At 33.9% G+C, this 19,403-nt stretch overlaps 1 protein-coding gene across 2 annotated transcripts in view; it reads left to right on the top strand.

Moving 5' to 3' along the window:
* Nucleotides 1–18,586, top strand: part of CNOT2 (CCR4-NOT transcription complex subunit 2) — a 183,016-nt gene extending 164,430 nt beyond the window's left edge. For both annotated transcript variants that reach the window (XM_044678084.1, XM_044678083.1), the window contains 7 exons: nucleotides 202–322; nucleotides 416–572; nucleotides 1,796–1,857; nucleotides 1,959–2,008; nucleotides 8,549–8,649; nucleotides 11,264–11,408; nucleotides 17,426–18,586. In XM_044678084.1, the coding sequence (XP_044534019.1) occupies nucleotides 202–322; nucleotides 416–572; nucleotides 1,796–1,857; nucleotides 1,959–2,008; nucleotides 8,549–8,649; nucleotides 11,264–11,408; nucleotides 17,426–17,512 (723 nt within the window). In that variant the 3' untranslated portion in view covers nucleotides 17,513–18,586. The remainder of the gene's footprint in view (nucleotides 1–201; nucleotides 323–415; nucleotides 573–1,795; nucleotides 1,858–1,958; nucleotides 2,009–8,548; nucleotides 8,650–11,263; nucleotides 11,409–17,425) is intronic.
* The last annotated feature ends 817 nt before the right edge of the window (nucleotides 18,587–19,403 follow it).

The following is a 19,403-nucleotide window of genomic DNA, read 5'->3' as shown; positions in this document are numbered from 1 at the left end:
TAGCTCTCGGGTTTTCAGAGTTGGAATTGAATGCTATACCTTATGGAAGAGATAATAACTTGCCACTAACAAATATAATTTACAAATAATTTTAAGTTGTGATGGTATTGATACATAATAAATATTTGTTATATGTGACCGTGGAAATGTTTGCAGATAGCAAATTTCACATTCACTTTTGAAAATTCTTTCTTGTTTTAGAATTTGAATACATCTGGTAAGACATCTTCAAGTACAGATGGACCTAAATTTCCTGGAGACAAAAGTTCAACAACACAAAACAACAACCAGCAGAAAAAAGGGATCCAGGTGTTACCTGATGGTGGGCCCACATAAGAGACAATTTAACAAATTTTGAAATATTTTCTTCACTTCTTTTCCCTAAAGATAAAATTAATGTGTTGTTCTTATCTAGGTCGGGTTACTAACATTCCTCAAGGGATGGTGACGGACCAATTTGGAATGATTGGCCTGCTGACATTTATTAGAGCAGCAGAGACAGACCCAGGAATGGTACATCTTGCATTAGGAAGTGACTTAACAACACTAGGCCTCAATCTCAACTCTCCTGAGTAAGTCTGTTTCTTAGTAAACAAAGTAGTTTTTTAAAAAGCTGTGTTGCTATTCATGATAGGTTCATTTTGACTACTTGCTAATTAAAAAAGATAAGGCTATTTTGTAAAGTTAAGCAATGAAATTTACTATCAGTAGAATTAAATTTTTCTTTTTGTTAAAAACAGCCCCCTACATTTTGAAGAAAGTCATTGGAATAGCTAGCATTGTAAGTTTTCCATCAAATTAGTAATTTGAAATCTTCCCTATGGGCATTATAGCAGCTTTTAACTGTCCTTTTAAATTTGATATACTCATCTATTTTTTTTCAATCCATAAATTTTTTTTTTTAATAAACTTATGGAAAACACTACCTTTTCTAAAGCTGAAGTGCCTTTACCAAATGGCTCCTATCAGATGCCCAGATAATTTCTTAATCCATCAGTTCTTTAAGCATTTTAATTTGAGGTCCTACTTAAGGTATAAAAAGTCTTAATTTAACCACTTGGGATCTGTAAGTCTACTAAATAATTACTATTTTAAATCTTTTTTTTTTAAAGAATGATAGCACTGTATATAAATTTAGCTTATAGTACTATTAACAAAACTGTAAGAAAATGTTCATGCAATTTCTACTGTATTAGTCTTTTTATAATAAAATTAAGTAATTCATTTAGTTGCCCCATATTTAGTTTGGCCAGATGCTGAGAGAACATGGTAAAAGTAGAAGGGGAGCCAAAATGCTTGAACAAATACCAATGACTATATCCCCTAAAAGGTGGCAAATGGCTTTGATTGTAAAAGTAGATTAATTATACAGAAATTAAGCCCCATTTGCAAATTGTTATATAAATTCCTCTTTCCCCCCTTCCTCCTCAAATGGAAAATAAAAATTGAAATTTTCAAATTTGAAATATACGTTCAGAGGCTCTTTTGTGCTTATTACACTTCTATTGGTAATATATAAAAGGAAAGATATCTTTTTAAGTTGTTCTGATCCTTAATTTTTGATTCTGCTATTTATTTCATAAGTCAGCAATTAGAGAAATCTTATATCTTGATTTAATTCATAGATTTAAATCTTCCAAATTCTAACAGTGCCAAAGATACTAAGAGCCTTTGATAAATATTGTGTAGTATCTTTTCCCCCAAATTTGATATTATGGTATTACTACATCCTTTGTGATATATATCTTGGGGAAATTTTTACTGACTTCATAGTAATTTTTGTTTTCCTGTTCAGAAATCTCTATCCCAAATTTGCATCACCTTGGGCATCTTCACCTTGTCGACCTCAAGACATAGGTAGGGGAATCTATTCACATTAAAATCTCTCCCTTCAATTTTACCCCCAATATCTGTAGATAAGTAGGTAATCAGCACCCCCCCCCTTTTTTATTATATAGACTTCCACGTTCCATCTGAATACTTAACGAACATTCACATTAGAGATAAGGTGAGTATGCTTTTTTTCTCCTTGATCAACTTAAGTTTTTGACAAATAAAACAATTTTTACAATTTAATACAAAATTTCAAAAATACTTAGCTGCCTTTAACTTGCAAAATTAAATTTGATAAAATTCTATTTAATCTCCTTTTCAGTTTTCCTCATGCATCCAAGTAGTTTCTTGATGACCTAGAATTATTTGTAGATTCTGATATTCTGTTTGCCAAAGCAGTCAGTAACAGCATACAGACAGGACCTCTGCCCATGATATACATTAATGTGGTGGTCTTTGCCTGTTTCATTGATAAATTTCTCCTAATATTATATACTCTGGTTCTTGAAGTTGAACAAGTTTATTTTTAAAGTGATGTTTATATATCATGGCTTTTAAATAAATATTGGGAGGATATATGATCTCTTTCTTCCTCAGTGTAGTAAAATACTGGTTATGGGAACTCCTATCATCACAGATTGCAATCAAACTATTACTTAGTATAAGTAAATTATAAGGAATTATGTGATGCACCTAGAGAGTAAATGACTTGCCCAGAGTCACAAAGCTAGCAAGTGTCAGAGACAGTATTTGAACCCAGGCCTTCCTGATTCCTAAGTCCAGCATTCTTATCTCTTCTACTATCTCTGATAATGGATATCACATCCTTAATGTGAAATACATTTTCCCCTGTCTCATATGATGTTACCTCCTGACTCTTAATTATACAACAGATATTAACAAATTGAAGCTCTAATTTATTTATATCTAAGAAGAGAAATTACATTTTAAATTTCAACACGGGAGAAAAATTTTAAAAATCAAGTCAACACTTTTTAACCAAAATAAGCCAAGATAATTATTAGGGGCTAGGAGGTTTTTCAACAAAAAGCATTGTGTCAGATTTTGTAGCAACATAGGATTCTTTGAAACTAAGATATGCATTTAAGCATGAATAATTGTGTCATTATTTTTAATTAGATTACTAAATTCTTTAATCTTATGAAAGTCAAATATATACTGAAATCATGGACTGGCAAAGAAACTGATCCTAGTTTCAAACTAATTCTTTGAACAAATAATTTAATTATTGACCTATAGGTGATATGCAAAGGTTAAAATAAGACATGCTCTCATGGAGTATGTAGACTAGGATGGGAAAAAATTTAAATATAGATAATTAGAATATAGAATTTTCAAGCAAATGATTAGAGAAGCACAAAGGAAAATACTGTATGATTGCTCAAGGGAAGTTGTCAGCTGTGGAGTCAGGTACATTTTATGGTATTTGAGTTGGTCTTTAAAGGATGGGGAGGAAGTATTTGAGTTGGTCTTTAAAGGATGGGGAGGAAATTAAATAGGCAGAGTGGGTGACCTAAGGGCTTAAGACTTATGGAACATGATAAGCAAAGATGGGAGAATGATAGTATATTCATATAGGGGGTATAAGCTTACAGAGTAAAATAAGAGATAAAGCTGGAAAGGCAAGACAGCACTTGATTGTAAGAGCCTTTGAATACTAAGGCAAAGGAATTGCTTCAGAATGAATGGTGCACAACATTCCTTCACCCTTCATCACTAACAATTATTTGTAGTAATGGCCCCAAATTTTTTACTTTTAACATCCTGTAAATCTTTAAAGTTGGAAGGCAGAGAAGATAGTGACTATTCATTTTTTTTTTATCTACCTTGTAGTTTGCTGACATAGATCTAGAGAAAAAAGGGACCTCCTAAGTCCAACCCCTTCATTTTCAGATGAGGAATCTAAGGGAGCAAAGGGGGTAAAGTACCTTCCCAAGGTCATGTAGATTGAGCCAATGGTAGAGCTGAGTGTCAAACTCTTGTTCTCTGACTTCAAAACCCAGCACTCTTAATGATGCCTCTTCTGTGCTTTTAGAGAAACTCTTGACTCCTTAGTTGTCTTCTAGAAAAGGAGGGGAGCATTCTAGATCCTCATGTTCTTGGAGCCCTACCATTTATTGCACTTTGCCCCAGCTCCCTATGGATCCCCCCCCATCTCAGTCCCAACCATTTGTTTCACAGTCTAGCTCTGGACTGGTGGTCATCCTCATCCCCTTCAGGTGAACAGAGCTAATGATCTCATTACACAACGACTGACAGACTCTTACCTCATCGTACCTTTCTAGTCCCAGTGATTATTTTTAACCCCTGGTGATCATTGTTTAAACTTAGTTCTGTCTCCCTCAGTTAAACACCCCACTTGCTGTTCTCCCTTCCCTAACCATTCCTTCTGCTATGCTCTCTGGGATGCTTGGGAAACACGCATGATTTCTTTTTTTCTCCTCCCTCCCTCCCTCCTTCACTTTCCATCTTAGAATCAATACTGTGTATTGGTCCCAAGGCAAAAGAGTGCTAAGGGCTAGGCAGTGGGGATTAAATGATTTGCCCAGGGTCACACAGCTAGGAAGTGTCTGAGGCCAGATTTGAACCCAGGACCTCCTGTCTCTGAGCCCAGTTCTCAATCCAGCTTCCATAATTTCATCTTAAAACTTTTCCCTTCTCCTTCCATATCCTTATGTTCACTTTAATCAGTCCTTCTGATGATAAAGCTTTCTCGTTCACTCTTTCTAGCACTGATTACAGTTTCACTCATCTCCCCCTGTTTTGCTAGGCAAGTAGGAGAATAGGAACATTCTATACTCCCCATTGCCATTTTCCCCTACTACTATCACTCGGTAACCTTTCCTGCTTTGAGGTTCACATAATCCATCAATTAACACTCAGTTGAGATTCTGGTAGCAGTGATCTCCTGACCTTCTGGGCACTCTTTAGTGAGTTCAGTGTCTGACTTAGTCTTATCTCTCTTCTCCTAACTCCTGTCCTTGAGTAGGGGACTTCAGTATCTCTAACCTCTTAGGTCAACTTAATCATTTTCCATAACTTAATGCCTCTGTCTTGTATCAACTACACACAGAGATGGCAATTCCCTTTATCTGGCCATCATTTACAAGCATTCCAGTTTCTTGTTGCCATCTCCGATCCAGACTGCTGTCCTTCTACCTCTTCCTCTGCTTTGCAACCCCAAACCCAATTCTTCATCTTCACCCAGTGCCAAGGCCATCACCATGGCGCTGGCTATGCTCTCTTCTGTTCCCATGGTGAATCATTTCAACTTAAAACTGTATTTTTCTCTCCAGGACCTTTATCCCCTTTTCCTATGACTGATCTTGCTCTGACCAGCCTCAGCCTTGGATTATTCCTACTGTCTTTCCTCCCTATTTTTTTTTTTTTTTGCTGAAAAAAAACTGGAAGAAAATACAAAACCATGCCAACTGAGTCTCCACATCTTAATTCTCAACTGGGGCTTTACTGTAGCAAGGCAATCCTTTTACAATTTCCTAATTAATCCACTCAGTAGAGTGGTTTTTCTAAACCCCTCTCCTTACCCTCTTGGCTAAAAATCTTGCCTCATATTTCACTGAAAAAAAAAAAAAAAGAAACCATTTGCTGAGAGCTCCCTATTCTCCCAACCTCCTTCTTCTCCTAATTTCAGAATATTCTGCTGTCTTCCACCACTATTTTTACTTTCCCCTGTCTCAAGGGAAGAGGTAGCTCTTCTTGCCAAGAAAAGTCCCTCTACATGCCCAAATGACCCCATTCCATCCCATATTTTCCAGCACATTAACTCTTCTATCATCCCTACTCCCTACAGAGAAGCTTGTATCTATCTCCATCCTCATAATTATGGTAGCTGACCATTTGCGCTAGCTATTGTCCTATCTTGTCCCTTTTGTGACTAAATTCCTTTAGAAGACTGTCTATAATTAATGATTTTCATTTCTTTGTAAATCTGTGATCTCATTTTCAGCCTCATCAATTCAGTTGAAACTTCTCTCTCCAAAGTTATCAGTAATCTTTCAGTAGCCATACCTAAAGGTCTTTTTTTCAGCCTTTATCTCTCCGAACTTTCTGTAACCTTTGACATCACTGTCTTCTTGATAGTCTCTTTTCTCTCGGCAGTACCACTGACTTCTGGTTCTCCCCCTAGCGGTCTGAACATTTCTTCTCAATCTGTGTTTCTTGATCTTCCTTCCTAGTGGAGTTGCCCATTGTTCTGGCTCCATCCTCGCTTCTGATCTCCAGTCTTGAATCTCCACCTGTTGGACAGCTGAAACTATGCCCTATAGACATTTCACACAGTTTATCCCCAGATGACCTCATTTCTTCTCTTCTTCCCCTCCCTTCTGTAAGCTCTGCCCTTCTCCCAACTTCACTGTTACCTTCGGGGCTAGCACCACCTTCCCAGTGGCCCTGGCTGGTAACCTAGATGGTGACATCTCTCATTCCCAACTCCAAACTGATTTTTTCAGATCCTCTATGTCTTGCCTATGTAATATCCCTTTGTAGATACCATTTTCTCTCCTGGCACTGCCATCACCCTGTTGGCAGTCCTTCGTTACCTCACTGTTGTAATAGCCTTTTGGTTGATCGTCTGCATCAGGGCTTTTCCCCACTCTGGTCTGCCTTCTCAGATATCAAGCTGGTTTTCTTTGCATGTCATCCCCTACTCAGTGAATGCTAGTTTTATTCTCTGTTGCCTCCAGAGTTGCATAGAAAATCTTTGTTTTGGTGGTTCATATAACCTGTTCTCTTCCCATTTTTACAGTTTTACTTCCTCACTTTTCAGGCACCTTACTCCCCCTCCACTCACTGTTCATTGGCTGTTTCCCATGCCTAACATCCTCTCCCTCTATTTCCTGACTTTTCTGATTTCCTTCCAATCCCAGCTAAAATCCTTCCTTTGTTAAATACCTTTCTCATACCCCTTTAATTCTAGTGCCTTCCCTCTATTGAGCATCTCTAGTTTATCTTAGTTTCTTTGCTTGCTGTTCCCCCTCTCCACTCCCCAAACCCTAATTGGGCTGTGAATTCCTTTAGGCTAGGGTCTGGATTTTTCTTTTTTCCCCTTTCTTTGTATCACTAGCAGTTATCATAATTCCCTGTACAAAGTAGGGATTTAATAAGTGTTTTTTACTGACTCGACTGTGAATTTCTGAGGAATAGGAAACTAGCAAGAAAAATATAGAACATTTGGAAGACTACTTCCTAAACCTAAATGGGAAAGTATGACATTGGAACTTAAAAAGATAAGCATATTTTTATCAGACTTTGCAGGGACCAAACTATCAATTGCCTAGATTTTGGATCTATAAAAATTTTTATACACACACTTTTTTAATAGTGAAAAGTTAGAATAACTGTTGCCACTTAGTGCATTATCTTTCATTGGTTTGGACCGATGATTCCCAAAGTGGGTGCTACTGCTCCCTGGTGGGTGCTGCAGCGATCCATGGGAGCAGTGATGGCCACAGGTGCATTTATCTTTCCTATTAATTGCTATTAAAATTTAAAAAAAAATTAATTTCCAAGGGGCTAAGTAATATTTTTTTCTGGAAAGGGGGTGGTAGGCCAAAAAAGTTTGGGAACCTTGAAAACTCTTTTTCCCTAGTACAGCACTTCATACTTTGAATTTTGTGGAAGCTTGATATTTCATGAAGCAATCTCCAAGATTCCAAAAAAAAAAAAATTGCAATGCCAGATGTAATAAATAGCAATCCTGTCTAATTTGGGGGTCTTCCAAAGAAAAAAAATCTGAAAATATGGTAGCTCCCTCTCCCTTGAGGTTACATACCAAAATAAAAGCAAAAACTGATTGCCACAGCATTTATAGCACAACATTTAAGAACAAAACTATGAAAATTTTTAAGGAATAAATGGTTCAAACAAAAAAAAATGTTCCTAGTACAAGTTTATGTAAGAGGGAAAATTGCTCTATGTCTTATAAAATTAACCATCATATCCAATATTCCTGCACAAAGTGTAGCAAACATCCATACTCCCCTCCCCCCAAGTAAGTTGCTTGTAATATTACTAGATTTTATATGAAGCTGACTTGAAAATGTATCTCTTGTATATTCCAAAGTGAGAAGGCAGTGGGAAGTAGTTGGTTCAAATTCTGATTCTGACACATCCTACTGTATAATGGGGGCGGAGTCATAACCTATTAGTAGCCCAGTCAACTTACTAAGATGGTAGGGTTCAAAAGAATTTCTGAGCAGAAATGGTGAGAGAATTTTCCTCTTGGGTATTTGCTACTTGAATAAAATTATAATCCTGGACTTCCTTTCCTCTTCTCTGCCCCCAATAAATAAATAAATGAAGTTTGCTTCAGTAGTATGTTATATTCAAGTTATAGTAGTAGTAGTAGGAAATTTTCTTATAATCTTAAAAGCTCTTACTTCATCAGTTCAAATTTTTAATTCTTCCATTATAAAACCCAAAGTTTGAAAAGTATCATGTTAGTCAGTCAGATAAAGTATAAGTATTTTGTTTCATCCTTTTTTGATTGGGGGTGTGGGGAATCCTAGTAAGCAAAAAATTATATTAGAATTGTAGTTCTCTGTGATCAGTTTAGAACATGCTGCAAAGTTAAAAAATAGTCTGTGTTCTCATTTTCAAAATGGTACTTTTTATATTAATATTCTTACCCTTGACTTATATTCTTGATTTTTATTTGAATATTCTTTTTTTATAGCTGGCTGCAATAAAACTGGGCCGATATGGAGAAGATCTACTATTCTATCTCTATTACATGAATGGAGGAGACGTATTACAGCTTTTAGCAGCAGTAGAGCTGTATGTTCAAAATATTTGATCATTTTTGTATTATAGAGGAGTCATAGCCACTCAGGGAATCTTAAAGCACAATACTTTAAATAATGATTGCTAGTTTATCTTTTGAAAGATATAATAATTTACCCCAAAGTCTGCAGTTCATTGATTATACTTTTATAATTAAAATACCAAATAAGTTACACTTAAATTGTGTGAATAATGGTATGCACATCATAAAAGATTTATTTGAAAAATGAATTGCAGCCTGAATTTCACATTGAACTGAGCATAATTAATATGTAGCTTTAATTCAACCATTTGCTAGAGAATGAATTTGACCAAAAGATGAAGTAAGATCAAGTTAATGTAATTCATGAGAACTAGAGTGAAAAAATCCTTTCTGCTGGGCCTACCTACTATTAAGGAATTTTGTTGCTACATAAAGCTATAAATTACTGGCATATAATCAAATTAACCAAATCTTTTGATTCAGTTGGTTCCACTACATTTTTGTCTATCCACCCATGCTTTAAAATTTGTGTTATGTCCTTTTGAGTCATAAAATATGGTCTCTTTGTTTTATCTTAAGACTTTTGCTTTTTTTGAACAATTTAGTGGTCATATAGAAAAGTCAAGAAAAGGGAAGAAACAGTAGATTATTTAAAGCACACCCAAGCAAAAATCTTAGATACACAGGAAAGGGAAAGTGAGTGAGGCTGTAATATGTTTGAAAGGTTCAAGTTTGTTCATCCTCAACATTCTCTTGGCCAATTTGAAAAGTAATTAAATATATAAAACAGTTGATCCATTTATTTCCTGGAACAATTTGTGGTATTTTCTCATTGTTTTGATATCCACCCAAGAACAGCTTTTAGCCAGTGCTCCATACCCATGGTTGGTTGTACTTTATGGACTACCAAGTAAACTATATTAGCATTTTGTTCTTATTCCTAAAAAAGATTAGATTTAGCAGTCTCAATTTCTTATAAAGGTGCTCATTAATTTTAGTTAATTTAGTTTAGTAAATTTAGTTAATTTTAGTAAATATTTTTTCTTAAGAAAATGAAATTGTTTTGGTGTTTATTGCCTCAGCTGAGAAATATTTGAATTTTTCCTCACCAATTTCCTAAGAAAACAAGTTTTTCTCTCTCCCCAGACCTTTTGAATCCATCTCTTACTGCTCACTTGTCAGTTTGCCTAAAGATTAGATCTCATGTTACAATTTCTCCATTAATACTTCTTTGTTGTCTTGTTTTTTTTAATACTAGGATCTGAATACATTCTATTTACCCTTTCCTAAAAGTAAATTCTGTAGTTATGAGAAGATTGTAAAAACATTTTAAGATTCTAAAAAATATGTCCACTTCATCTTATAGGAAATGTTTTTTTGTTGTTTTAATGAAAATTGCTGTTTTTTAAATTCTCAAATGAATTCCGAGGGGTCAAATTAATTTATTCTTTAGTTTATGCCAGTTTTAGGGTCAGTCACATATAACAAATAAAAATGAATTCAGTCATCTAAGGACTATCATCAGTGGACATTTTTAGCCATTCTATTTTTCTGATTTTATGTAGTCAGTTGCCCAGTCATGAAAATATATTGTATTTACAGATAGTTGACTTCATCAGTTACTGAGCAAATCTATCCAAACGTCCCTTGGCATCTATACCTTTCTCTTTCTTAAGCCAATCATTACCCTAGTTAACTCGTCTGTTGTGCTATTTCAGTAGCTTCCACGTGGGCCTCCCTTCTCCAGTCTTATCCTGCACAAAGATACCAGACTAGCAGTGCCTAGGATACCGAAGCATATAGGAAATCTTTGTTGATTGAAAACTGTTGCATAGTATTACCATGTTGTTCCAGTCCTCAAACTGGTTTAAAGCCCTTCACAACATGGTTTTAGCCTAGCTTTTGCACCCTTATTTCTTCCCTTTGAAGACTCCATGGTTCAGCCCTGTGTTCCTCCTCACACATCACACCTTTCTGTAGGCTGGCCCCCATGATGCCATGATGCGTATATTCTCACTTTTTACATGAGGCCTTTCCATGTCCTCCGGCTGCTAGGGCCTCCCTCTGAAAAATATGTTTGTTTTGTATCTACCTATATAATAACTGCATATAGATAATAATAAGCTCCTTGAGGGCAGGGATTATTGTCATTTTTTATTTTCGCATCATCAGTGCATAGCACAGTGCTCTCTACATAGTAGCCAATAAAGTAAAACATCATTAACAACTGTTACTTAGTATACTATTGCTGTTGCATATAAATTGATAATTAAAAATAGGAACTAAAAAAGTATTTCCTAAATCATTTGGCAGATATTTAGTTTACTACCTTCAAGGCTTTTCCCTCCTTTTTTTGTGTTGTTTTTTATTTTCATTAGCAATAAAAAAAGTTCTTATAAAAACATTTTACTGACAAAAAATACTAAGAAAAAAATTTTTATACATCACATAAAGGTATAATTTAGTAACACAAAATGATTAGATGAAACAGATTTGGTTCTGCATTTTCATTTATATTAATGTTTTTCTTAGAAAAGTTCCCAAAGAATTTATATGTCTTAAGTAAAATATCATAGAAAATGATTAACAGGGAAAAATTAATTTTCTTTCTCTCTTAAAATTAAGTTTTAACCGAGATTGGAGATATCACAAAGAAGAACGAGTATGGATTACCAGGGCACCAGGCATGGAGCCAGCAATGAAAACCAATACATACGAGAGGGGAACATATTACTTCTTTGACTGTCTTAACTGGAGGAAAGTAGCTAAGGTATATTTTTTTCCTTGTGCAAATGTGTAAATGTATGAATCTAAGCTTTTTTTTTTTTAAACCTCCTTGTTTATCTGTTTATGTATATGTACCAATACATCCATTCCAATAATGTGCCAGATATTTAGCAAATCTTTTGTCTCCACTTCCTTGTGTGACTTGATTTTAGACTCCAGGAGGGAGCCTTGAAACAATTCATATCATCAATAGTTAGGAAAATGATTGAGCCTAGTGAAGAGATTTTGTAATTTTGCACAAGCCCTGGTAACATTTGAAATATTTTTTTTTTGTGACTACTGAATTGTAAAATAAAGATACCCTCTTGCAATCCCAAAGCCATGTATTCTTATATTATTACTTAAACAAATTGAGACTTAATGAAAATATATGCATATTTTTACACATCAACATTTTACTTATTCCAGTGAAAGTTATTTAAGTCTGTCTTTAACAAAACCATTTTAAAAGAAATTAGATTAATCCAGAAGCATGAACTATAGGTAAAACCCAGCATATTGGAGAAATGGGCATATGGTTTCTCAAAACAAAATAAAGCAACAAACCCTACCAAGACTTTACCTAATAAAATCAATTGGAAGGTATGTACTGTTCCAGATACCACATCATTTTCCTGTCTCGACTTAAAAAATTGGCTTTTGCGTTCACAAAATGCTATACTCATATCCAGGATCATACAAAAGGTTACAGAATAGAGAATGAATGCTTCTATGCTAAATCCAAAATTGGGGATTTTCCTGAATGCAGATTGACAATTCTAAGGGTTTAGAAATTGTTTTTTTGAACTCCAAGACTCAAAGATTTGTCCTCTTAATATCGGAGGCGAAGTGTCACCTCATTACTTATTACACCAATAGTGCATTTGCACTAGATTAAGAATAGAATAACTCGTGTCACGAAACAGCGTATCCTCAAGAAAAATCCAAGATATTTCCTTGTACAATGTTTCATTAGAACTCTTTGCCTCGAGATTAGGAAGATAAATTCAAAAGAAACTGCTGCTAGTAAGTGGTCCTTTGTTTATGTATAATTCTTTCCGTGTAGCCAGGGTAGAGCTATTTGGATTAAAGTGCTCATACTTGTGTCTGTGTCTCAAATAGGCCTAGTTGCCCAAATTTTCTATGGGTATTTTATGTGACTTTCCTCCCTAAATAGTGTTCATCTATGTGGTTTTTGGATTCTGTTAGAATGTATTGTGTCATACCAGTTTCTTTGTAATGTTTTTACAATTTGCAGGTGCATTCTTTATTATTACATCACTATGACCATACTATTGTAATGTTTGCTATTCACTGTATTATCAAATTCACACAGGACGAGTGAGAGGTTATCTAATAAAAATGTTTATAGTGCATCAAACTGACCACACATTGAATGTAGGTCCTTTTCTTATGTGTCATGTGAAGCTCCAGAAAATATTTATTAAGTAATGTGTAGGATAGACCTAGTAAAAAAAAAGTCTCAAGTAATACTTGCTATTTAATTTTTTCTTTAATTCAAATACTAAGTAGTTTTCCTTCATCTGAAGATTTTTCTTCCCACTCACTTTAACAAAAATAAATTGATTACACATTGGGATTGCTCCTAGACTTTTGGGGAAAAAATTATGTACTGCATATTGACATTAAAGAAATTTAATAAGTAGAATCAATTTTAATGTAAATATAAAAAGAAAGGTGGACACTTGGTAGTTTGGACTGGTATGAAGAAGACATTCCAAATTTTCTGAATACTGTGGCAACATGGGTGTTGTTCTTTTATTTTCTTTGATCAACATTGCTAAACTCACAGAAGCACAAGAACATTTAAAAATAATCTGTTATGATTGTAGTTGCATTGTCTGCATTATCACGGAGAAGTTTTGTTAAGAAAAACCTATAGTCAAAGTATTTTACTCAGTTTTCAGTTTTAAGGTTGTATAAATGAGAAATAGGAAAACATTTTTAAAGAAAAACCTAAAATGCCAATAGTAATTTGAGATAGAAATATTAAGTAAATGATCTCAATCATGATTATTCATTTTGAAAAAGAGGGGTCAGTCCCACAAATAAGATAACAACAAATATGAAATAAAAGTCTCTTTATTTTAAAAAATATCATCATTCTCAAGACAATATATGCTGAAATGCTTTAAAAACTCTTAATGCCCCACATATGTGGTATTCAGCTATTTAATTCTTATTTTAAGGTTTTAGACAGTCTTTTACTACAGTCATGTGAATTACCACCATGAATTTTCATTTTTCTATTAAACACAGTTGAGCGTATTTTTGTATCAAATGAATAATTGCTGACAGCTTTAAAATACACAATACTAATTTGTTAAAATGTTAAATTATTCATTAGCATAATACTAGGTTCAGAGCTTCTCCACTGTCTTTTCTTGCCGGTTTTGAAGCATTTTGCTAAGTATGTTACACAGTCTTTCTTGAGAGTAAAACTGTTATATAAAATTGATGTTACTAATAACAAGTGAAATAGGAAATCTACATAATTGGACAGTTTAGTCTAAAGGAATTTTTTTTCTTAAATAAGCAGATAGTTGTTTGGGGGTAGGTGGCAGATAGGCTTCCATTATCCAAATTTCAGTTGTCCATATCAACTTTAGCCTAGAATTATAAGATTTCATTCTCTTGTGGAAGAAATTCCTCAGGTAAAAACCACTTTGACAAAAAGGTTTCCATTGTTTTTCTTTATCTTCAATTTTATTTTTTTCATATTTGAACCTTTTGGAACATGTGGGAAAGGGATTAAACTTACTTTGCTTGACCTTGGAGAAGAGTTGGGATCTAAGGGAAAAATCTTCCTAACAAAGCTGCCCCTAAAATATTATAGCATTATTTTTTGCGGGATGGGGGGAGAGTAACTGAGCTCCTAGAACATTGAAAAGGGGATCTTGTAGATGGGGAGTCATGCTTTTGGCAAGGGTTGAATTTGATGATGTCTGAAGGCACTTTCTTCTATGTGATCCTATAAATTCTTAGAATTATTTCTTTGGAAATCTTTTGTAAAGTTGTTGCATTAGGAAGATGCAACATAATTATTTTTACAGTAAAATCATTTACTTTTACTTTGTTGTTAACAGTTGACTTCATTTGTTCACATCAAAATATGAATCCTGAAATAGATTTTAAGCTTTAAGGCATTATCCAACAATTAAACTTTTCTCATTGGCTTCTAGTTAACATTTTTAAAGAAATGTGAGGCATTCCCAAGGTAACTGGCCTAAGAACCAGAAGACTTTGGTACCCAGTAACTGCAAGCCATCAGTGATGAGCATTCTCAAACCTAGGAAATTAGATATCTGTCACATCAAGCAGGTTGGCTTCTGTCTGTGAAGTTTGGGGTATTCCTGTTATTATAGTTGTCAAGGAGAACGTATATAAAATACTTGTAACTCCTTGGAGGATCAACTGTGATATTTGCAAAGGGCCCAGCACAGATTTACTTAATGCTTCTTCCTTTCCTCTGTTAACAAGTTCCTGTTTTATAACATAACTGAACAAGGCATTTTCTCCTACAACAAACAATTCTCTTTAGAGCTGTGGGAAGTGATTGGGCTAAAATGTATTCAATAATCTCCAAATCTTTTTAAAAAAAAAAAAGAGCTCTGTTTCTTTTTAGAGCTGGGCCTGAGAGATTTGCACAAATCCATTTTCAAGTAAAATGTGGCAGTACATCCGACGAAATTTTTTTTAATTTAATACTCCAAGAAACTTCAGTTTTTTTATGGATTAATACTTAAGATTATAATATTTTGTGATAATTCAACAGGATATGTAACCCATATAAAATAAGAATAATTCTTTAGTCACATGGGAAAGTTATTTGAAATATCAAAATACTCAAGCAGTTTATTATTTCAAGCTTATTTTCATGCCTTCTTTTAATAATCCTATAGTAATGACTTATTGTATTTTATTCAATGGAACTGGTTCACCCTCCTTGTTATATTACTTTGCCTAAATATGTATTATTTTATTTAGTGCAATTTTTCACTAACCGTAACCCTTCTTATTTTTACTACCGAGGATGGCTTGAGATATAACAGTCCATAAAGTTATTCTCATTAATAATTATCTTAATAAAAGTCTCTTTATATTCTAATTATGTCAGTGACTTCATAATTACTCAGTTGTAGTCATTCAATTATGAGAAAACTAAGGGAATGTAGACCTGATATCCATCTATATCCCATTGCCCTTTTAATTCCTTAATGCTGTGAAGTTGAATGTGGACATTACTATTATTATAGTTATCAAGGAGATCTTAGGTAAGATACTTTGAACTCCTTGGAAATTGTTACAAACAGGAGGATCATATGTGATAGCATTTAAATGACTTGTTTTTAAGACTACTCATGATTATGGAAAAATAAACCTTTTAGATTTTTCCCCTGTTAAATGCTATAGTCCAGAACTAAAAGGATTTTTGAAAACTTAGGGAAACTTAAAGAATCTCCTCATAAATAACATTATAATAAGAGATGTATACATGGAAGAAAAGTTTGACTCAGTTTTATAATAAGAATTGCACTGTGGAAGATTAGTTTGAAATATAATAGGTTTATGCACACAGAGTTTAAACAGATTTTCCTTGAGGATAGAAGAACTGATCTATTTTAAATTCTAACACACATTTAACTATCCAAACTTTAAAATACACAATGCACACTATTTTCAAGGCCTTTCAACTCCTAGAGAGATGTCTATATAACAAATGATTCTACTGTTTCTAGTGTTCTTTACTGCTAAGCAAATAGTATGTTGTCTTTGGCTTAGTTACCCCAAATAGAATATGGAGTCAACTTTCTGATGAAATTTACCACAAGAAACCTTATTTTTAAACATCTGTCAACAAACTGGAAAAAAAAAAGTTTAGCGGTTTAATTTTGGTTAATAGTTCCCTGCCCAAAGGAACATTTAAGCTATGATTGTGAACTTTTACAGTTAGGTCTTGAATTTTCATTTTAATTTTCCAAATAATGAAAACTTTTAAGGCAGTGGGGAGAATCTAATCAAAACCAGACCTCTAAGACAAGGTCAGAGTTTACCTCAGTTACTTCTTGGTAGTACTGTATTATGGAAGTGGCTTAAGTTTTTTGAGGCAACATAGAAACTGTAAGTGTCCTTAATTGTTAAAACTTTCATGCAGTTTAATAACAGGTTGATATAAATTAACCAAATTCAAACAATGGAATTCCTAATTTTAGGAGATCTTTTCTGCATAATAAAAACAGACTTTTAACTGTTGGCCATATTATTTTAGTTTTGAAAATATGAAAAGTGGTATTTTTTTGAGAATTTTAAAACTTCAGACAGAATGCTTATTTTTTAATATAATACACATTTGATAGTGAGCGTTCTAAAACCTGAACAAACCACTGTGTCTTTTCTTTTCAGGCCATGTGGTTTATAAAATGGGACGTCTGGAGACAGGGGAGATTTCATGGTTTTTCAACAGGTCTTACTTAATGGGTTGATTTTTAAAGGTGTATAGATTTAAAGCCAATTTAAAAGTGACTTCCTATGTACTCTGAAGGGCATTTCTTGATATCCCATTTAAAATGTTTAGTAATTTAGATATCACAGACATTCAGCATTTTGGCAGTTAAAATACAGTAAGCAAGTAAACCCTTTTGTATTGTTATTGCAGTGCTCTGAACATTATCTTAAACTACTTTTTCATGTGTGGGGCAAATAAGTCAGTTACAATTTGGATGATAGAAACCCTACTGAAACAAAGTAGTAGATCTTATTGTGTTCTACAGAGCCACCTATTTTTCCCAACTGGAAGCCTTGTCTCCACATTGTTTTTCCCTCATTCATCAAATAGATACCATATACTCAACCTCTCCACAAAGAGAGGAAATGGTAGATGAGAGGAGGTGTATGTTTTATTTTCTGTGTATAGCTAGAAATGCAGTTCTGGCAAAAAGATGCAACCAAGAGGACTGCATAATAAAATCTTCTAAACATTGAATTTTTTCTCTGTTATAGGAGTTCCTTCTGGAATATGACAAATTAGAAGAAAGGCCTCATCTGCCATCATCCTTCAACTACAACCCTGCTCAGCAAGCCTTCTAAAGACTTCCCTTTTCTTGGGGTATGGCTGTCTCAGCACAATACTCAACATAACTGCAGAACTGATGTGGCTCAGGCACCCTGGTTTTAATTCCTTGAGGATCTGGCAATTGGCTCATGCAAAGGGTCACCATTTGAGGTCCTGCCTTACTAATTATGTGCTGCCCAACAACTAAATTTGTAATTGTTTTTCTCTAGTTTGAGCAGGGTCTGAATTTTTCCATTTTTTTTGGACAGCAGACATTGATCTGTAATGACAAAAAAGTACACTGACAAAGTTTACCACATAGTTTCCAAAATGTAAAAAAGAAAAAAAAAACCCAGAAAAAAAAAACAAAAAAACCCCAAAAAATTAGACAACAAAATTTGCATTGTTCATTGTAGCACTATTGGTAATAAAAAAAAAAAATGTTTGTGCATTTTTATGTGAAGATCCTTCTCGTATTTCATTTGGAAAGATGAGCAAGGTCTGCTTCCTTCATTTTACTTCTCCCTTCTGTTTTTGAAAGGCAGTTTTTCGCCAAGCTTAAATGCAAGAATATCTGACTGTTTAGAAGAAAGATATGGCCACAACCTCTGGATGGTTTCTAGGGTTGTGTTATTACTGAGCTTCATCTTTCCAGAATGAGCAAAACACTGTCCAGTCTTTGTTACGATTTTGTAATAAATGTGTACATTTTTTTTAAATTTTTGGACATCACATGAATAAAGGTATGTATGTACGAATGTGTATATATTATATATATGACATCTATTTTGGAAAATGTTTGCCCTGCTGTACCTCATTTTTAGGAGGTGTGCATGGATGCAATATATGAAAACGGGACATTCTGGAACTGCTGGTCAGGGGACTCCTTTGTCGCCCTGTGCACTAAAGGGCCAGATTTTCAGCAGCCAAGGACATCCATACCCAAGTGAATGTGATGGGACTTAAAGAAGTGAACTGAGACAATTCACTCTGGCTGTTTGAACAGCAGCGTTTCATAGGAAGAGAAAAAAAAAAAAAAGATCAATCTTGTATTTTCTGACCACATAAAGGCTTCTTCTCTTTGTAATAAAGTAGAAAAGCTCTCCTCACTGCAGTGTGGACTTTGATTTGAGATTGTGAAGTCATTTCTTCAGCAATGAAAAGTGGAGAAAAAGAATACCTGTTGAAGTTTTTAAAATATCAAGCTATCTAGCAGTTAGGAGACTTAAAAGCAAGTCTTTTAACTGCTGAAAAATTTAATGAATTCATATACCATTTCACATGTAGGTCAAAAAATAAAGTCTTAGTACCAGAAGAATAAAATGTAAAATTTGGAAAAAATATGGATCATTGTTGCATTTGACATAAAATAGTTTCCTTTAAAGTAATAATTTATTTTCAAGCAGATATTTTACCACCTTAAAATTCCATGGTTATTTATAGACTAGAAATTTTTATTCACAAGTTCTGGGAAGCCCAAACAAAATCGTGAGAAAATTACTCTTCCATTTCACTGTGCAATTTCACAATTTTTCCTTTTGTGAGTTCTTTTCCATTTAAAGATGTATTTTTAAATGCCTGAAGACTAAGGTTACTAAAGCAAGAAAAAGACAGCAAAACAATGTGAGTTTATTTTTTTTTTTTTAATTCTAGGTTTTAGCCTATTTTTCTATGTAGAAAAACAGTTTGTTGTCATCTATTGAATGTTTTTAAATTAAACATGAATGACATTGCTCTTTTTATCTACCAGAATTATAGCAACTTATCTTCAACATTTCTATATGTATTTTGGGATAAGAGAAAATGAACATTTTAAACCAAAGCAACTTCATTCTTAAAACAGAACTTAAAATTTACCTATGGTGCAAATGATCTTCACAGGACCCAATACTTTGACAAATTTAGTACAATTCTAGGCATCCATTA

The sequence above is a fragment of the Gracilinanus agilis genome, chromosome 5, assembly GCF_016433145.1.
Source record: "Gracilinanus agilis isolate LMUSP501 chromosome 5, AgileGrace, whole genome shotgun sequence".
Taxonomy (NCBI): Eukaryota; Metazoa; Chordata; class Mammalia; order Didelphimorphia; family Didelphidae; genus Gracilinanus; species Gracilinanus agilis.
This window is presented reverse-complemented; position numbering and strand designations above follow the sequence as displayed.